General features: G+C 46.7%; 1 protein-coding gene across 4 annotated transcripts; it reads left to right on the top strand.

Annotated features, from left to right (window-relative positions):
* The first annotated feature begins 100 nt into the window (after positions 1-100).
* LOC132342103 (pancreatic trypsin inhibitor) lies at positions 101-11,654 on the top strand. 4 transcript variants are annotated; one of them, XM_015474307.3, is made up of 5 exons: positions 101-5,465; positions 5,563-5,740; positions 7,410-7,451; positions 10,039-10,231; positions 10,678-11,654. In XM_015474307.3, exons 1-5 carry the CDS (start codon positions 5,406-5,408, stop codon positions 10,706-10,708), a joined length of 504 nt encoding a protein of 167 aa, XP_015329793.1. In that variant the 5' UTR covers positions 101-5,405; the 3' UTR covers positions 10,709-11,654. The 4 variants fall into 4 exon arrangements, with proteins under 4 accessions (XP_015329793.1, XP_010810036.1, XP_002692385.3 ...); XM_010811734.3 differs by having other exon boundaries at positions 10,036-10,231; XM_002692339.6 differs by having other exon boundaries at positions 2,981-5,465; positions 10,036-10,231; positions 10,675-11,654.
* Positions 11,655-16,859: the final 5,205 nt, after the last annotated feature.

Genomic DNA, 16,859 nt, shown 5'->3' with positions numbered 1-16,859 from the left:
ATTTAATCATCCTGTGAATCCCGTGAGGGAGGAATGGGAGCCTGGCAATGTCACTTAGCTGGAGGACTAGTTTCCTGGGGATGTGGTGGGAGCCGAGGTGGAGAGGCTGGTTGTCACCTGAAGTGGTCAAGGCCAGCCTCCCAGAAGAGGCGATGTCTGAACTGAGTTTGGAAGCATGAGTTGCATTCCATCAGTAGACAGAAGGGGGTGAACAGGAGCTTTGGGGCAAGACAAAGAGGTGGAGAGGAGAACGGAGATCCTACCTCCATCCATTTCCCAGGTTGGAGTCTATATTTGTTTCCAAGTAGTCTTTGAGCATCACAAGGAGAACTCAACCTGTTCCTCAAAGTCCACCCAACTCTGAATACAATGAACCTGGAAGTCCCCTCTGGACAGAGTAAGGGAGAGGGGATACTTGGGGCAACTATCTTATCTACATGAGAGCTCTGACGCTAAAGCTTGACATTCCTGCCTCCTCCTGCTAGTCCCTGCTCCTGAGGAGAGTAAGGCAGCCGCCTTTAGCATCTCTAAGAAAGAGACTCCTCGGGCCTGAGTGACATAGGTGAGTGGGTGTTTGGACAGAGGAGAAATTTCGTGTTGGAAAATAAATGAGAAAGCTACTGAATACCACTTCCCTGGTGGCTTGGGGGCAAAGAATCCATCTGCCAATGCAGGAAATGCAGATTCGTTCCCTGGGTCAGGAAGATCCCCTGGAGAAGGAAACAGCAACCCACTCCAGTAGTTTTGCCTGGGAAACCTAATGGACAGAGGAGCCTGGCGGGCTACAGCCCATGGGGTCTCAAAGAGTCAGACAAGACTAAGGGACTGAACAATAACAAACTGAATAATCACTAAAATTTCATAGAAGACAGTCACTCAGCCTGTTTTTACACCTCCCCCCACAGGGACCTCATTTTCCCTCGGGCTTCAGGTGCAGCTCAGGCATCCATCAGTAAAACACTTGCACCTTTTAACCATAGCTCTTCCCTCCCCTAGGCCTTGGCTTTCCACGCTGTGCTCCGTCTGCTCCCAAGAAACCTACCAACCAATTCTACGTCTTTGTCCTAAGAGATCCTACAGACATTGGGAGATGGCAAGCAAGAAGTACGCCCCTCCCCTACAAAGTGTAACTCCATATGCAAAATCTTGCTAAGTCCCCTCCACCAGCTTTCAGAATGTCAGGACTCACCTTGAGGGAACCCATCTTTTTCACTTCCCCCAATTTATACTGCGGGGAGGCTTCATGAGGTGCTCGCTCACTGGGTTAAAGGAGACAGGATAGTGGAAGAAGAGGAGGGTGGTCAGTAGGGTTGGCGCACCCAAGTCACCCTCCCGCCTTCCCTCCCCAAGTTGGGCAAGAGCTGTGGCAGCAGGATGTGTGGAGATGTGAATCACCAACAGAGGATGGCTGAGAGGCAGGACAGGATGTACGTGGTGGTTGGGGGTCCAGGACTAGTGTAGCTATGTCCCAGGATGAACCATATTTCACTTTCATATTAGACTTTCCCAGCTGCAAGGCCTTGTGATAAATGCCTTGTTCAGAAGCTAGGGAGGCCCCAGGGGAGGTGCCGGTTCTCCCAAGTAGAGCCACTTTGACAAGGTTTCACGGTCCTGCCTCTGGGAAGATGTGGGATGAAGGGACCTTTGGAGGACAGAGTCTAACTACCTTATTACACATGAGGGAATTGAGGCAGAGGGAACTCAAAAATCATTGCAGTTAAATGAAAGAGGACACAGATGGTGCTCCTTCTGTTACTCACTAGCTCATCATCCTGGACACATATCTCAGCGTCTCTGAGTTTTGCTTTATTTCATTATAAAATAAGGATAATGCTTATCTGCCGATATTTACAGCCACAGACCTCTAGAAATACTCCCACTGCTAGTTGAATGAGTTGGGTTTATGACTCACTACAGCAAGAACCAAGTCACCACACTTACGAACCGCACGATGTCTCATTAAGAGGATGTTAAAAAGGATTTGTAGGACTGCCCTGGTGGTGCAGTGGATAAGAATCTGCCTGCCAATGCAGGAGACACGGGTTCGATCCCTGGCCGGGAAGATTCCACATGCTGCAGAGCAACTAAATCCATGTGCCAGAACTACTGAGGCTGCCCTCTAGAGCCTGGGAACCGCAACTACTGAAGCCTGCACACCGAGAGCCTGTGCTCTGCAATGAGCGAAGTCACCGCAAGGAGGAGCCCACGCACCGCATCCGCGCAACTGGAAAAGCCCTGTGCAACGCCACAAAGACGCGATGCAGCCAAAAATCAATCAAATTAAAAAGACTTTTAAAAGGACTGCTAGAATGCGGGCTTGTGTTAGGTGATTTGGGGGTGGGTTCAGCAAGTTGGCTGTGCTCTGGATGGATGGTGATAGGAAGTGGGCTGTTCTCTGATTGGATATCTCAACGTTAACTCTGAAAAGGGAAGACTAAGATAGAGGTTAGAACTGTATTTGGTAAAGAAGTAGCAGTCACTCAAGATAGAGGTGTGCGAGGTCATTTTGGTGGTTTGTGTAATTTAGCTCATATTGTCTGGGTCCAAACCTGGTTACAGAGTGTTCCATTTTTGTTTGGGTCCCTCCTAGACACAGAAGGGCTTTTTCTGCTGTTTAACCTCTTTGAGCCCTGGAAACCTGGTAGATGTGAACACTGAGGTCCCACTCCTGTCCTCCCAAATCAGACCTCAGAAAGTGGAGCTCTCAGATCTGTATTTGACCAAATGGCTAAGGGATTCTGGTACTCACTCAAAGTTGCGATCCACTGCCCTTGATAAATTGCAGGACTGTGTTGTTGCCAGGTGGTTTACTTTTTCAAACAATGCTAGAAATTCATTTTCTGTAAAACTCCCACTGTTAAATCCTGGCAAACTTTTCAAAATTGTGAAATGTACTGTGTACTAACAATCTTTGATATATTCCAGCCAGATGTGCAATCTTTTGCTTATGCTCTTCCTTTTAATACTTGAAATAATCCTTATAAAACATTATTCATGACCTCACATTTAAGAAGGAAGACTCTGTAGGTCCAAAAAGTGAGGTGCTATTATATCACGTAGTTTGCTCATGACTTGGATATGAATGTCCCTCTCAGAGGGCACAGCGTTTCAAACATCTGAACACCTTCTCTCTGCCCCTGGTACATTCCATCCACTTCACCATGTGGCCTGAGATAGCATGGGATCCAAGAGTCTTCTGCTTCAGACGGAAGAACTGTGGAATAGAAGCAGAGATATGATCTGGAGTCCCACAGTCTTGGATCTTTATCCAGAATACAATGCCTGTGATGTTCTTGCCTTGTTATTTCTCTGAAGATGCATGCAGAGGCTGGGGAGGTTTGTAATTAGAGACCTCGGTCATGCATGAGCTGGAGGGGAGAGGGGAAGGGAGGCTGAGCCCATCAGGGGGAGTCTAACCTGGACCAGAGTGAGGAGGACCAGGAAAGGAGGAAGTTGGGAGAGAAAGACAGACAGATGAGAGAGGAGAGGGTAGAAAAGAGGAGTCTCTGCTGTTAGGAGAATTATCTGCAGCTGCCTGGTCTCAGGTGACAGACTGAGGGGAATAGGGGCAGGGCCAGAGGGCCTTCTGAGCTAGAATCTGACCACCCACAGGAGGCTTTACTTCTCTGATGCAATGGGATGAGAATCCCAGATGCTGTAGGACTGACTTGAGGCTAAATGAAATCATGCAGGTGGAATGTCTCAGGAGAGAGCAGAGCCTCCACTCACAGTGGCTTGTTCAGTGAATCACCCATTCCCAATGCCCTTCTGTCCTGGGGCAGCTCGGTATTGAGAACTCTTGCAATGGTACCCCACTCCAGTACTCTTGCCTGGAAAATCCCATGGACGGAGGAGCCTGGTGTGCTGCAGTCCATGGGGTCGCTAGGGGTTGGACACGACTGAGCTTTTCACTTTCACTTTTCACTTTCATGCATTGGAGAAGGAAATGGCAACCCACTCCAGTGTTCTTGCCTGGAGAATCCCAGGGATGGTGGAGACTGGTGGGCTGCCATCTATGGGGTCTCACAGAGTCAGACACAACTGAAGCGACTTAGCAGCAACAGCAGCAGCCCTTCTCAAGGGAAAGGGTGTCTGTGAAGGAAGGCAGCCCCCCACATCCTCTCAGCTCATCACCCAGCCCTGTGCCTGCTTGACGTTTGGCTGGACTTGCTCCTGGGGCTTCTGGGCACTGAGCCCAGCTCCCTCCTCCTTGAGCCTGGAGTGGAGCACAGGGTGTATGTGTGTGTATTAACAGAAGAATGACTGTGTGTGAATGAGTGCATGGGAGGCTTATGGTAAGTGATTGTAACTGGGAGTGCATATACAGGAGCGAGTGAAGGGACTGTGGGTGTGTCACCCCTCACGTGTGCCCCACAGTTTTCAGCCAACAATGCAACTGAGTGCACGTGCACAGACTCTGAAGCCAGAACCCTGACTTCAAATCCTCTCTCCATTCTATGATTGTAGGCAAATTACTTTATTTGCTTTCACCTCAGTTTCCTCCTCTGTAAATGAAGAAATGTCAATAGTTCCTCACCCCCTCCTTTAGGATTTTTGGAGTTACTATATGTCAAGTGCTTAGGATAATGCTTAACATATAAAAAGCTATGTTTTTACCCACGGTAATTACTTATTGCTATTATTATTAATAGTACAAGGGACTTTGACATCTCAGGGAAAACGAACGTATGTCCGTTGTGTCCGTTGCTTCCACAGTGACCTCATGATGTGGGCAGTGCTGATATCATGTGACACCTGAAGACATGGACTCTGGGAGATTCACATGCTCAGGCACAGAGTTAGGAAAAGGCAGAGCTGGTACTGGAACTGAGGTCCTGTGACCCTGATGCCACTGGAGCAGAGAGCAGGAGGAAGGGGAAATTGAAGCGAATCTTCCAAGGTCCCCTGAGTTCCACTCAGGCAAGGCACACTCCTAGTTGTGAAACAGATTGAGGAATGGCAGGTGGTCATGCTGTGGAGACGTGGTCAGCTCCCTGCCCCTTCTCTGCGCTCTCCCCTTACTCCTTTTTCTACCCAGAAAATAGGGTGGCTGCTCAAGCAGAACATTGTCTTGGGCAGCTGATTTCCGTTTGGACCAGCGGCAGGTAAAGAGCAAGGGTCCATCCGGTGGAGAAGCTGTGGCGCTGGTTGCACAAAGGTGTGCTGTGTCACTCCTGTCTTCTAAGGTAGGTGAAGCGGGTGGATACGGATGAAGGGTGTTGATGCCAGGATGTGATGACGCCTGCAGGAGGCTAAGCTCACACAGTGGTGGTTGTGGGTGAGCTAACACAGTGCTGATATCCTATCTGGCCTTTGATCAGCTCTCATCTGCTCACTGACTATCTATCATGTTCCATGCACTGCTCTAGGTACTGGGACGCTCCCTGAGTGACCACACTGGAATCATGATCTGTGTTCACAGGAGACCCACAGGCGGAGTCAAGTCTGAGAAGCGCTGTTACTTGGTATTTGGCCCCAGCGACCAGAAACACGAAGTCAGATGGAGATTGCACAATAACCAGGACTGACCCAGCTCCTCCCCTTCTTCTCTTCCCTCTTCAGTGCCTGATCACACCCCTCAGCCAGGATATTAAAAGCTCCATCCATCCTCAGCATCCTCAGGAGCCCTCCTGCGAGTCCACGAAGATGAACCGACTCTGCCTCTCTGCAGCCCTTCTCTTCCTCCTGGTTATCCTAGTGGATGGCATCTCAGAGGATATTAACAAGAGCCATGACCACGGTATGTCTGGGCTCACCTCTCCTCTACACACTGGAGGGAAATGAGGGGAGTTCATGGAAAGGGGGGGGGGCATGGGTGGGGTGGGTGCTGCCAGCCCTCTCTGGATTTCTCCTGGGAAATTGGGCAGTTTTAACTCCAAGAACATTTCATCACTCTCAACATGGAAAAAAAAGAAAATTAGAATTAAAAAAATATATATCCAGATAAAGTACCAGATCAGGGACCACCTCCCTGAGACTCTATTCCTGGTCAGTGCAGTGTCTCTGATCCTCACTGTAGGGTAATAAAAAGATATATATGTGATCCTTGACTGATTCATGAGGCAGGCCTTTTGAACTTCTTGGAATTCACTGTTTTTCATAGGTCATGAGATGAGTCATGGACAGCAACTGACGATAACTTCAGAACCACGCTTATCTCCAAAGCAAGACAAACATGCATTTGCAAGTTAGAATTTTCACCAGGCCCCATGACAGCATTTCTGGGGAGAGGGGAGGACACTGAGACTCAGTCAATCACCAATGGCCACAGATCAATCAATATGCCTTTGATTTGAAGCTTAAGTAAAAATCCATAAGCACTGGTGTTTAGAGAGCTTTCAGGGTGATGAACACAAGGAGGTGACGTGAGGGTGCTGAGCTCACTGGGGTATGTAGGCTCCGCACACCTCCACTCCGCCTTTGCCCTACCTGTCTCCTCCATTTCACTGGCCCCAAGCTTTATCTTTTATAATAACATGGGTACAGTAAGCGAGGTGTTTCCTGAGTTCAGTCGCTGGTTCTATAGTTATTGAACATGGAGATAGGGGTCATGGAAGCTCTGATTTTCACCCAGTTGGTCACAAGCATTTGAGATCACATGACTCATATCTGAACTGAGGACAGTAAGAGCTCTCAACCAGCAGGATCTGCACGAAGTCCACCCATACACTATCAGAAGTAAATTGACTATGCGACACCCAGTGGGTGTTTGGGGAATTGGTTGGTGTTGGTAGAGACATCACACATTTGGTGTCAGAGGAAAACTCAGACTCAGTCTACCTTGTGATTTGGGGGCTGAGGTGAGACGCGGGCACAGGGGAGTAATGAAAATACCCGGAAACTCTTGCCAGTTATGTGCATTTTCAAAGTTCCTGGCCAAATCAGAAAGTGTGTCAAGTGGGTTGTGACTGGACAGTACCTCGTCCTGACCCCCCTACTACCCTGCCTTGTGTCCTGGGGCAAGCCATCTGCAGTTTGCTCATCTGAACAGGGGTACATGTTCCATGGGTTCTTTGAAAAGATTACCTGTCAGGAATATAAAGAGTTTGATCACATTTCATGACCACTTTTGTCCATTTTCTACTTAGATGTGTTAATTTTGAAAAAAATATGTCTGAGTAACTTCCTTGAGCAAGAAAGAATGTTTAAGTATCATATAATGATATCTCTTTATTATTAAAATGAATCAGAAAGATATAAGACCACTGAGCAGAGCAACTTCAGGGAAAGGTAAGAAACACAGCCCTTGCGTGGCTGGCTCAGGGGACCAAGGCTGGTACAATATTAGTAAAGTCTCCAAGCCCTTTCCCTTGTCCCCTTTGACTGTTACTTTATTATCTGCTTTTGATCGTTTTCCTGGTTCTTGGTCCAGGCCTCCTCAAACTCTTGGAATTTACTGTCTTTCATAGGTTATGAGATGACTTACGGAAGACTAAATGAGAAGCATTCAGGTACGGACTGGTCTAAAAAAATTTAAACCACCTTGTAAAGGTGTGAACCTTCATGCCCCTTCACCATGCCGGCACCTCTGGGGAGAGTGGGGGAAACTAACTGGGATCAATTATCAGCAGCTGACAATTCAATCAGTATGCTGATTTATTGAAAACTCAATAATATCCATAAACATTGGGGTTCAGACTATTTTCAGGGCGATGAACACAAGGAGGTGATGTGAGGGTGCTGTGCTCACTGGGACATGAAAGCTTCACACCCTCCCCCCCGCCACCCCCCCACCCCCGCTTTGCCCTGCACATCTCCTCTTCTTCTCTGTCTCTGAGTTGCCTCCTTTCTAAATTTCTGGGAAAAGTAAGTGAAGTGCTTTCCTGAATTCAGTCACTGGTTCTATTGAGTGAGTGAAGATGGAAGAGGGGTCGTGGTACCTTTGACTTTTAGCCAGTTGGTCACAAGTATGAGTTATTCAGGATCATGGGGCTGGCATCTGAACTGAGGACAGTCTTGAGCCATCTATGTGCAGAGTCTGATGTGCCTGCTCATCAAGTAGATTTTTTTTACTAAAAGGAATTCAAGTCATATTGATTCTATTCAATGACTGTGCACTTGCTGAGAGAATGAAGATGGAAGTTACTAAGTCCCTACAAAGCATTGTTCTTGGGGTGGGGAAACAGCTGTGAAAAAAATATGGCAAAATAATTTGCCTTCAAGGAGGGAAACAAACAATAGCAGAGGGGAGAAATCCTGTGGTAGATTATAAGTTTCCTGAAGGTAGAGAGGTACGTGGAAAAAGTTTGCTGTCCTTTTTCTCTCCAGGGTTAGGGAAACCTTCTGTGATAAGGAGGCTTTGAGCAGAGGCTGCAGAAGTAACGTGCCTGGTGTGTGTTGGAACAGCAGCCAGGACCAGGGTGGATGGAGCTGGGTGGGTGGAGGGGAGGGGAGGGGAGTGGAAGGCGATGAGGCTGAGAGGCCATGGGGGCAGGTCATGAGGAATCTTGTGGGACTTATTAAGATCAAAATTTGACTCCCAGAGAAACGGGGAGTCACTGAGGGATTGGTCATGGGAGCAATGGGGTAGGAATCAGTAGTAAGAGGATCCCTGAGGCTGCAGTGCCGACAGTGCCCTCTAGGGGATGAAGGGCAGACATGGAGGCCCAGGGAGCAGGCTGCTGCAGTGGTCCATATGATCCTTGATGGAGCGTTTATTTATGTTGTTCCCTGAATCGATCTCAGGTTTCTTGAATAATATGAATGTCTTGCTCTGTTGAAGTTTCTGTGGAGGCTTCATTACCTAGTCATGATGCATTAAATCATTAGCTATTGGTGATTGTTCAATCAACAGCTCCTCTCCCCTCCCTGAGGTGGAGGCAAGGAGGAGGAGGAGGACGGAGGATAAAAGATCAAGGAAGAGGGTAGCAAGGAAAGTTCCAACCCTCTCTCCTGCCAGATACTCCTTCCTGTGCATTCAGAGCCCATGCTGGGGTTATGAGGGTCTTTCCAAAATCATTGACATAACATACCAAAAGACACTTTTATTGTTCTCATCATATAAGAAATACCAACGTTTTTAGGAACTTAGTGTTAGGAAAAGAATTAAAAAAAACATATATTTCTTCTTATAATCACAATATCAGCATATCATTATTCAATTTATAGAATCCTCCTGAGGTATCCAAATTTTCTTCATGCCTTTTTCCATTACAGCCTGTTTCCTTCACATTTTTTTAATTAATGGTGGAAAGTTTTAAACATGCACATAAGCACAGAGAATAGTATTATAAAACCCAGGTATCCAGACCCAGTAATTACTGACCTATAGCAAATGTTTCTCACCTTGGAGCTCTTTTCCTACTTTTGGAGTTGTGGGTTTTGTTTTGCGCATTTGTGTATTTATTTTTGGCTTCTCAGGTGGTGCTAGTGGTAAAGAACCCAGCTGCCAATGCAGGAGATGCAAGAGACCTGGGTTCAATCCCTGGGTTGGGAAGACACCCTGGAAGAGGGCACAGCAACCCACTCCAGTGTTCTTGCCTGGAGAGTCCCCTGGACAGATGAGCCTGGTGGGCTACAGTTTGTAGTGTCGCAAGGAGTCCGACACGACTGAAGCGACTTGGCGTGCACGCACGTGCACACACACACACATTTATTTGGATACATTGGGTCTTAGTTTCAGGTTGAAGGCTCAGTAATTGTGGCCCACCAGCTTAGTTGCCCCATGGCATATGGGCCCTTAGTTTCCTGACAAGGGATTGAACCCAGGATTCCTTAGTTGGAAGGAGGTTCTTAACCACTGAACCACCTCGGAAGTCTTATAGAACTTTTAAGGCTAATCAAAAGCATTATACCAATTTTCCTTAAAATACTTCATGAGAAGATATATATATTTGAACATGATTATTATATTATGTTACATCTAGCAGCATTCATAATTCTGTCCCAGAAAGGAGGTTTCCAAATGGCCTTCTCAATTTGACCATCCCCCACAACTCTAACATTCTGTATTGCAAACAGACAGTTCTAGTTGTTGACTTATATGGAGTTGTGATGACCATCTTCATAACTAAGCCACTGTCCCTCTCATTCCAGCAGCTTCTAAGCCTGCCTTCTGCCTGAAGCCTAAATCAATAGGTCCCTGCAAGGGCAGGAAGATCAGGTACTTCTACAATGCCAAGACCAGGCAATGCCAACGCTTTTTCTACGGTGGCTGCAAAGGGAACTTGAATAACTTCTACACCATGGCGCTGTGCATGAACACCTGCGGTCATGTGGAATGGTCCTGGAGGTAAGACAGGGCACAGGGCAGGGTGGCAGGGGAAGGGCTGGGGAAAGGGGTGGAGCTCAGGGGACCACACACCATTCACCCTGCACAGTGTCTTCCTCCTCGCTGCTGCCAGAAGAGGCTGCAGTATCCTGTGAAACCACACACTGAGCGAGTTCTCCAGGGAGAGAATGGCAGAAGGTCAACCCAGATACCTCTTTGTGATCATCTCAGCCTGATCACATGCTCCTTTTTCTCAGTTGGGAACACTGACTCAGCCACACTCCAGGGCAGGTCTGCAGGACTCCTGAGCACCTCCCCCCATCCAGGCTTGGAAAATTCACTGCCTTTTTGTTGGTTTCATATTTCTTTTGAAAATCTAGGATCTGTCAAGATGAATAGTATCTAGGTGTGGGGCTACAATGAAGTCATTCAGGAAGTTCCTTTTTTTTTTTTTTTCCTTACAGAAGACACGGGAAGAGTCATGCTCCAAAACTCTGAAGTCCGAGGAGGACCCATGAAAGTCTGGGCTGCTCCTGAAACAGTTCAGTCTCCTTGCATTTCTTCTCTCCCCTACCTTCCTCAGCAGAGCCTGCCTATTTCCTTTCCTCTATGATGCTGAGAGACTTCCCTGGTGGCACAGATGGTAAAAGCGTCTGACTACAATGTGGGAGACCCGGGTTCAATCCCTGGGTCAGGAAGATCTCCTGGAGAAGGAAATAGCAACCCACTCCAGTGTTCTTGCCTGGAAAATCCCATGGACAGAGGAGCCTGGTAGGCTACAGTCCATGGGGTCGCAAAGAGTAGGACACTACTGAGCAACTTCACTTCACTTTATGATGCTGGGGAAGATTGAGAGCAGGAGGAGAAGGGGACAGCAGAAGATGAGATGGTTGGGTGGCATCACCAACTTAATGGGCATGAGTTTGAGCAAGCTCTGAAACACAGTAAAGACAGGGAAGTCTGGCATGCTGAAGCCCATTGGGTCACAAAGAGTTGGACACGACTTGGTGACTGAACAACATGCGTCTATACACCTTAGTTCAGTCTTATCCAGTTGGCTCTAAGCACCATGACAGCATGTCTTCCCTTTATCTTGAGCACTTAGCACAGTTCCTGGCATGAAGGAAGCAGTTCATAATTATGTGAGGAAGGAAAGAGTGCAGGAGGAGCACATTCCTCTCGACCAGAGTAACTATAGAGCCTGAGGTTTGACACCAGGATTGTTGCCTCAACCCACATACTCATGGCATCCTCACCATGCCATCACTGATCTCCTTGTGTGAGGCCTTGGTGGAATTTCTGGCATCCATTTCTCAGCATCAGTAATGAGAGAAGTCTTTGCAATAAAAAAGCTCCCCCTTTCCCTTAAAGATGTTGCAGTTTTCCTTTCTGTATTTTCAAACACTGTGGCTTATATTTCAATAAATGCATATTCAAAACTAAACTGAGGGCAGTGGAGTCTGTTGTTTTCAACTACAAATGTTTACCAATAGGATCCAAGGAAATGGTGGTTCTTCTCTCTGTTCTGCAGAGCAGTGGGCACTTCCCCTTTCCCAGTCCACAGACTGTGCCCTACTGGCTAGAGGAAGCAAACCCATGATAGTATCATTGACCTCTTAACAGCCATGCCAAGTTACACAAAAGCCTGGGAGACAGACAGATCAGCGTGAAAGCTTTTATTCCTTACTTCTATGTCTAGTTCAAATTTTGGGGCAGGCTATCCTCCTGGACTTGCAGAAGGGGAAAGTGCATAAGATTCAGTTGTTCATCTTTTTAAGGAATCTGATTCTCTGAAGTCACATGTGGGGAGGGGATGTCTTACTTCAGTTAAAGAGGGACAGCTACCATTTAGGGTGCCAGGCTCTGTGTTAGCATTTTGCCTGCATTATTCTATTAACCATCCTAAGAATCCTTCAAGGGAGGAAATGGAGGCATGGAGATGGCACTTAGCTGCTGTGTTCATTTTCTAACTTGGCAGCTTCCCGCTCTTTCAAGTAGAGGGACTCTGATGAAGTTTTCCTGCTCTTCCTCTGGGAATATGTAGGAGGGAGACACTTTGGGAAAACAGAGTATCTGCTTCATGACAGATGAGGAAAATGAGGCATAGGGACCACAGCAAGTATAAGTTCAGTTCAGTTCACTCACTCAGTCGTGTTCGACTCTTTGCAACCCCGTGAACTGCAGCACGCCAGGCCTCCCTGTCCATCATCAACTCCTGGAGTCCACCTAAACCCATGTCCATCGAGTTGATGATGCCATACAACCATCTCATCCTCTGTCGTCCCCTTCTCCTCCTGCCCTCAATCTTTCCCAGCATCAGGGTATTTTCAAATGAGTCAGCTCTTCGCATCAGGTGGCCAAAGTATTGGAGTTTCAGCTTCAACATCAGTCCTTCCAATGAACACCCAGGACTGATCTCCTTTAGGATGGACTGGTTGGATCTTCTTGTAGTCCAAGGGGCTCTCGAGTCTTCTCAAACACTACAGTTCAAAAGCATTAATTCTTCGGTGCTCAGCTTTCTTTATAATCCAACGCTCACATCCATACATGATCACTGGAAAAAACCACAGCCTTGACTAGATGGACCTTTGTTGGCAAAGTAATGTCTCTGCTTTTGAATATGCTATCTAGGTTGGTCATATCTTTCCTTCCAAGGAGTGAGCGTCTTTTAATTTCATGGCTGCAATCACCATCTGCAGTGATTTTGGAGCCCAGAAAAATAAAGTCAGCCACTGTTTCCACTGTTTCCCCATCTATTTGCCATGAAGTGGTGGGACCAGATGCCATGATCTTAGTTCTCTGAATGTTGAGCTTTAAGCCAACTTTTCACTCTCCTCTTTCACTTTCATTGAAGCTCTTTAGTTCTTCACTTTCTGCCATAAGGGTGGTTGTCATCTGCATATCTGAGGTTATTGATATTTCTCCCAGCAATCTTGATTCCAGCTTGTGCTTCTTCCAGCCCAGCATTTCTCATGATGTACTCTGCATATAAGTTAAATAAGCAGGGTGACAATATACAGCCTTGACGTACTCCTTTTCCTATTTGGAACCAGTCTGTTGTTCCATGTCCAGTTCTAACTGTTGCTTCCTGACCTGCATATAGGTCTCTCAAGATGCAGGTCAGGTGGTCTGGTATTCCCATCTCTTTCAGAATTTTCCACAGTTTATTGTGATCCACACAGTCAAAGGCTTTGGCATAGTCAATAAAGCAGAAATAGATGTTTTTCTGGAACTCTCTTGCTTTTTTGATGACCCAGCAGATGTTGGCAATTTGATCTCTGGTTCCTCTGCCTTTTCTAAAACCAGCTTGAACATCTGGAAGTTCACAGTTCACATATTGCTGAAGCCTGGCTTGGAGAATTTTGAGCATTACTTTACTAGCGTGTGAGATGAGTGCAATTGTGCGGTAGTTTGAGCTTTCTTTGGCATTGCCTTTCTTAGGGATTCAAATGAAAACTGATCTTTTCCAGTCCTGTGTCCACTGCTGAGTTTTCAAAATTTGCTGGCATATTGAGTGCAGCACTTTCACAGCATCATCTTTCAGGATTTGAAATAGCTCAACTGGAATTCCATCACCTCCACTAGCTTTGTTCATAGTGTTGCTTCCTAAGGCCCACTTGACTTCACACTCCAGGATGTCTGGCTCTAGGTGAGTGATCACACCATCGTGATTATCTGGGTCAAGAAGATCTTTTTTGTACAGTGCTTCTGTGTATTCTTGCCACTTCTTCTTAATATCTTCTGCTTCTGTTAGGTCCCTACCATTTCTGTCCTTTATTGAGCCCATCTTTGCATGAAATGTTCCCTTGGTATCTCTAATTTTCTTAAAGAGACCTCTAGTCTTTCCTATTCTGTTGTTTTCCTCTATTTCTTTGCATTGATCACCGAGGAAGGCTTTCTTATCTCTCCTTGCTATTCTTTTTTTTAAATTTAAATTTATTAATTTTAATTGGAGGTTAATTACTTTACAATATTGTATTGGTTCTGCCACACATCAACATGAATCTGCCACGGGCGTACACGTGTTCCCCATCCTGAACCCCCCTCCCACCTACCTCCCAGTACCATCCCTCCTGGTCATCCCAGTGCACCAGCCCCAAGCATCCTGTATTGAACCTAGACTGGTGATTTGTTTCTTATATGATATACATGTTTCAATGCGAACTCTGCACTCAAATGGTGTATCTTTCCTTTTCTCCTTTGCTTTTCGCTTCCCTTCTTTTCACAGCTATATGTAAGACCTCCTCAGACAACCATTTTGCTTTTTTGCATTTCTTTTTCTTGGGGATAGTCTTGATTCCTGTCTCCTGTACAATGTCATGAAACCTCCGTCCATAGTTCATCAGGTACTCTGTCTATCAGATCTAGTCCCTTAAATCTATTTCTCACTTGCACTTTATAGTCATAAGGGATTAGATTTAGATCATATCTGAGTGGTCTAGTGGTTTTGTCCATTTTCTTCAATTTCAGTCTGAATTTGGCAATAAGGAGTTCATGATCTGAGCCACAGTCAGCTTCTGGTCTTGTTTTTGCTGACTGTATAGAGCTTCTCTATCTTTGGCTTATGTCAGGAGCTCCTTTTTTATTGAAACCAAGTGAGGAGTAGTGGGTGGTCATGCTGTGGAGACACGTTTGTCTCTCTGCTTCCCTTCTGCCAACTTTCTAACTCTTTTTTTTCCTACCCAAAATGCCAGAGCTTGTGCCCCAGATGAAGATGCTCTTCCCCTGGCTCACCATCTGCCTGGACAAGTCCCAAGTAAAGAGCTGGTGTCTGTCTAGCAGAGATGCTGCCACAGTAATTGCAGGAAGCCTGACATGTCACATCTGCCTTGTGAAGTAGGTGAGGCTAAAATGGGGGTGGGGTGGGGTGGGCAGGATGTACAGACACCTATATAAGGGTTTAAAGGATGACCTAGGCTAACACACTGCTGATCACCTACCAGTTCTGTGATCTGCTCTCGTCCACTCACTGACCATCCATCACGTGCCATGCACCACTCTAGGTGCTGGGATATTCCCTGAGTGACCTTATTGGACAAAATTCCACCTCTGGAACCACAGCCTGTGTTTCCACGAGACCCACCAAGCTTAAGAATGGATGTTACTGGGTAGGCAGAAGCAGGACCTGGGAGGTGGGGAGATTACACACTTTATAAGACTGACCCCAGCTTCTCCCCACCATCGCTCCCCTCCTTGTCGGCTGTTCTGACCCCTCAGCTGGCGTGTGAGCTCAGTCAGCCCTCAGGTTTCCTCACAAGTCCTCCCACTAGCCACAGGGATGAGCTGGATCTGCCCCTCTGCAGCCCTTTTCATCCCTTGGGCACTTGGTAGATGAAGAAGGAATCAGCCCTGAGGTATGTTCTGACTTCACCTCTCCTCTACAGGCTGGGGAGTGGGTGATGGGGGCAGTTCATGGAAGGGGCTAGGGAGCAGGGCTGGGGTGTGTGCAGCAAACCCTTAGCATTTCTTATGGTAAATTAGGTAGTTTTCACTCCGGGGATATTCCTTGACTCTGAAAAATATCATTGCAGTTTTGAAAAGAAAAAAAAAAGACTCTACCTGATCAGTGACCTCATCACTGAGACAATATTCTTAGTCACTGCCTTGCTCCTGACCCTCACTGTCGTTTCATAACAAAATTCGTAATTGACCCTTGTTGCTGTTCATGCCCCAGGCCTTCTGAAACTTGGAATTTTCCATAGTTTCATAAATCATGCGATAAGTGAGGGATGGGACCTGAGATAGTGTCTGGATGATACTATTTGCATGGGACTGGACTCCAGAACGTTCCATCAGGTGCTTAGAAGATTAGAACTGTCAACCCTCCGTTCCTCTGAGGACAGAAGAGGGTACTATACTGAATTCAATCACCAATAGCCAATGATCTATCAACTTGCCTTCCTCCAACCCTCAATTAAAATCCATAAACATTGTGTTTAGAGAGCATCAGGGGAGGTGATAACATCAAGAGACTGAGAGCAGGGAGAGTCCCAAGAGGGCTTGGAGGTTCAGCAGCCCCAGCTCCCCATTTACCCTATGCTTCTCCGTTTGGCTGTCCCTGAGTTTTATGCTTTATAATAACTTGCAGCAGTAAGTAAAGGGCTTTCCTGAGTTCTGGGAGTAGTTCTAATAAGTTATTGAACATGGGAGGTGGGTTATGGAACCTTTGAGTTAATAGCCAGTTGGTCACAGGTGTGAGTGACTGCAGGACTTGTGATCAACACTTGAGAGTATGGGCAGTCCTCAGGGACCCAGCCCACACCTTGTGGTTTCTACGCTACCTCTATGGATTTAGTGTCAGAAGTGAATTGATTTCTGAGATGGGCAGTGGATGCTGGGAAACTGGTTGCTGTTGGCAGAGACCTCACATGTTTGGAGTTGGGGACAACACTCGGACTCACTCTTCTCTATCATTTGTGTCTGGTATGAGGATCAGGGCCATGGGACTGTATTATGTGGGGCAGAGCACTCAGAACCCCTTCCCAGTTCTCTGCATTTTCAGAATTCCTGGCAGAATCATGCACTTGATTTATGGATTGTGATTTGTACTCATTTGCTGTAGTTCAGTAACTCAGTCGTGTCTGACTCTTTGTGAGCCCATGGACTGCAGCACGCCAGGCTTTCTTCTCCTTCATCATCTCCCAGAGTT

The sequence above is a fragment of the Bos taurus genome, chromosome 13 (genome assembly GCF_002263795.3).
Source record: "Bos taurus isolate L1 Dominette 01449 registration number 42190680 breed Hereford chromosome 13, ARS-UCD2.0, whole genome shotgun sequence".
Lineage (NCBI taxonomy): Eukaryota > Metazoa > Chordata > Mammalia > Artiodactyla > Bovidae > Bos > Bos taurus.
Note: the sequence above shows the minus strand (reverse complement) of the source record. Positions and strands in the feature narration are given on the sequence as shown.

What these genes read in the sequence shown, in the direction of transcription:
- LOC132342103 (XM_002692339.6), top strand. Translation starts at nt 5,406, where the DNA reads ATGATCTGTGTTCACAGGAGACCCACAGGCGGAGTCAAGTCTGAGAAG. An exon ending in CTGAGAAGCGCTGTTACTTG is followed by an intron (nt 5,466 to 5,562) that starts GTATTTGGCCCC and finishes TTCCCTCTTCAG; the next exon opens with TGCCTGATCACACCCCTCAG. An exon ending in ACTAAATGAGAAGCATTCAG is followed by an intron (nt 7,452 to 10,035) that starts GTACGGACTGGT and finishes CTCTCATTCCAG; the next exon opens with CAGCTTCTAAGCCTGCCTTC.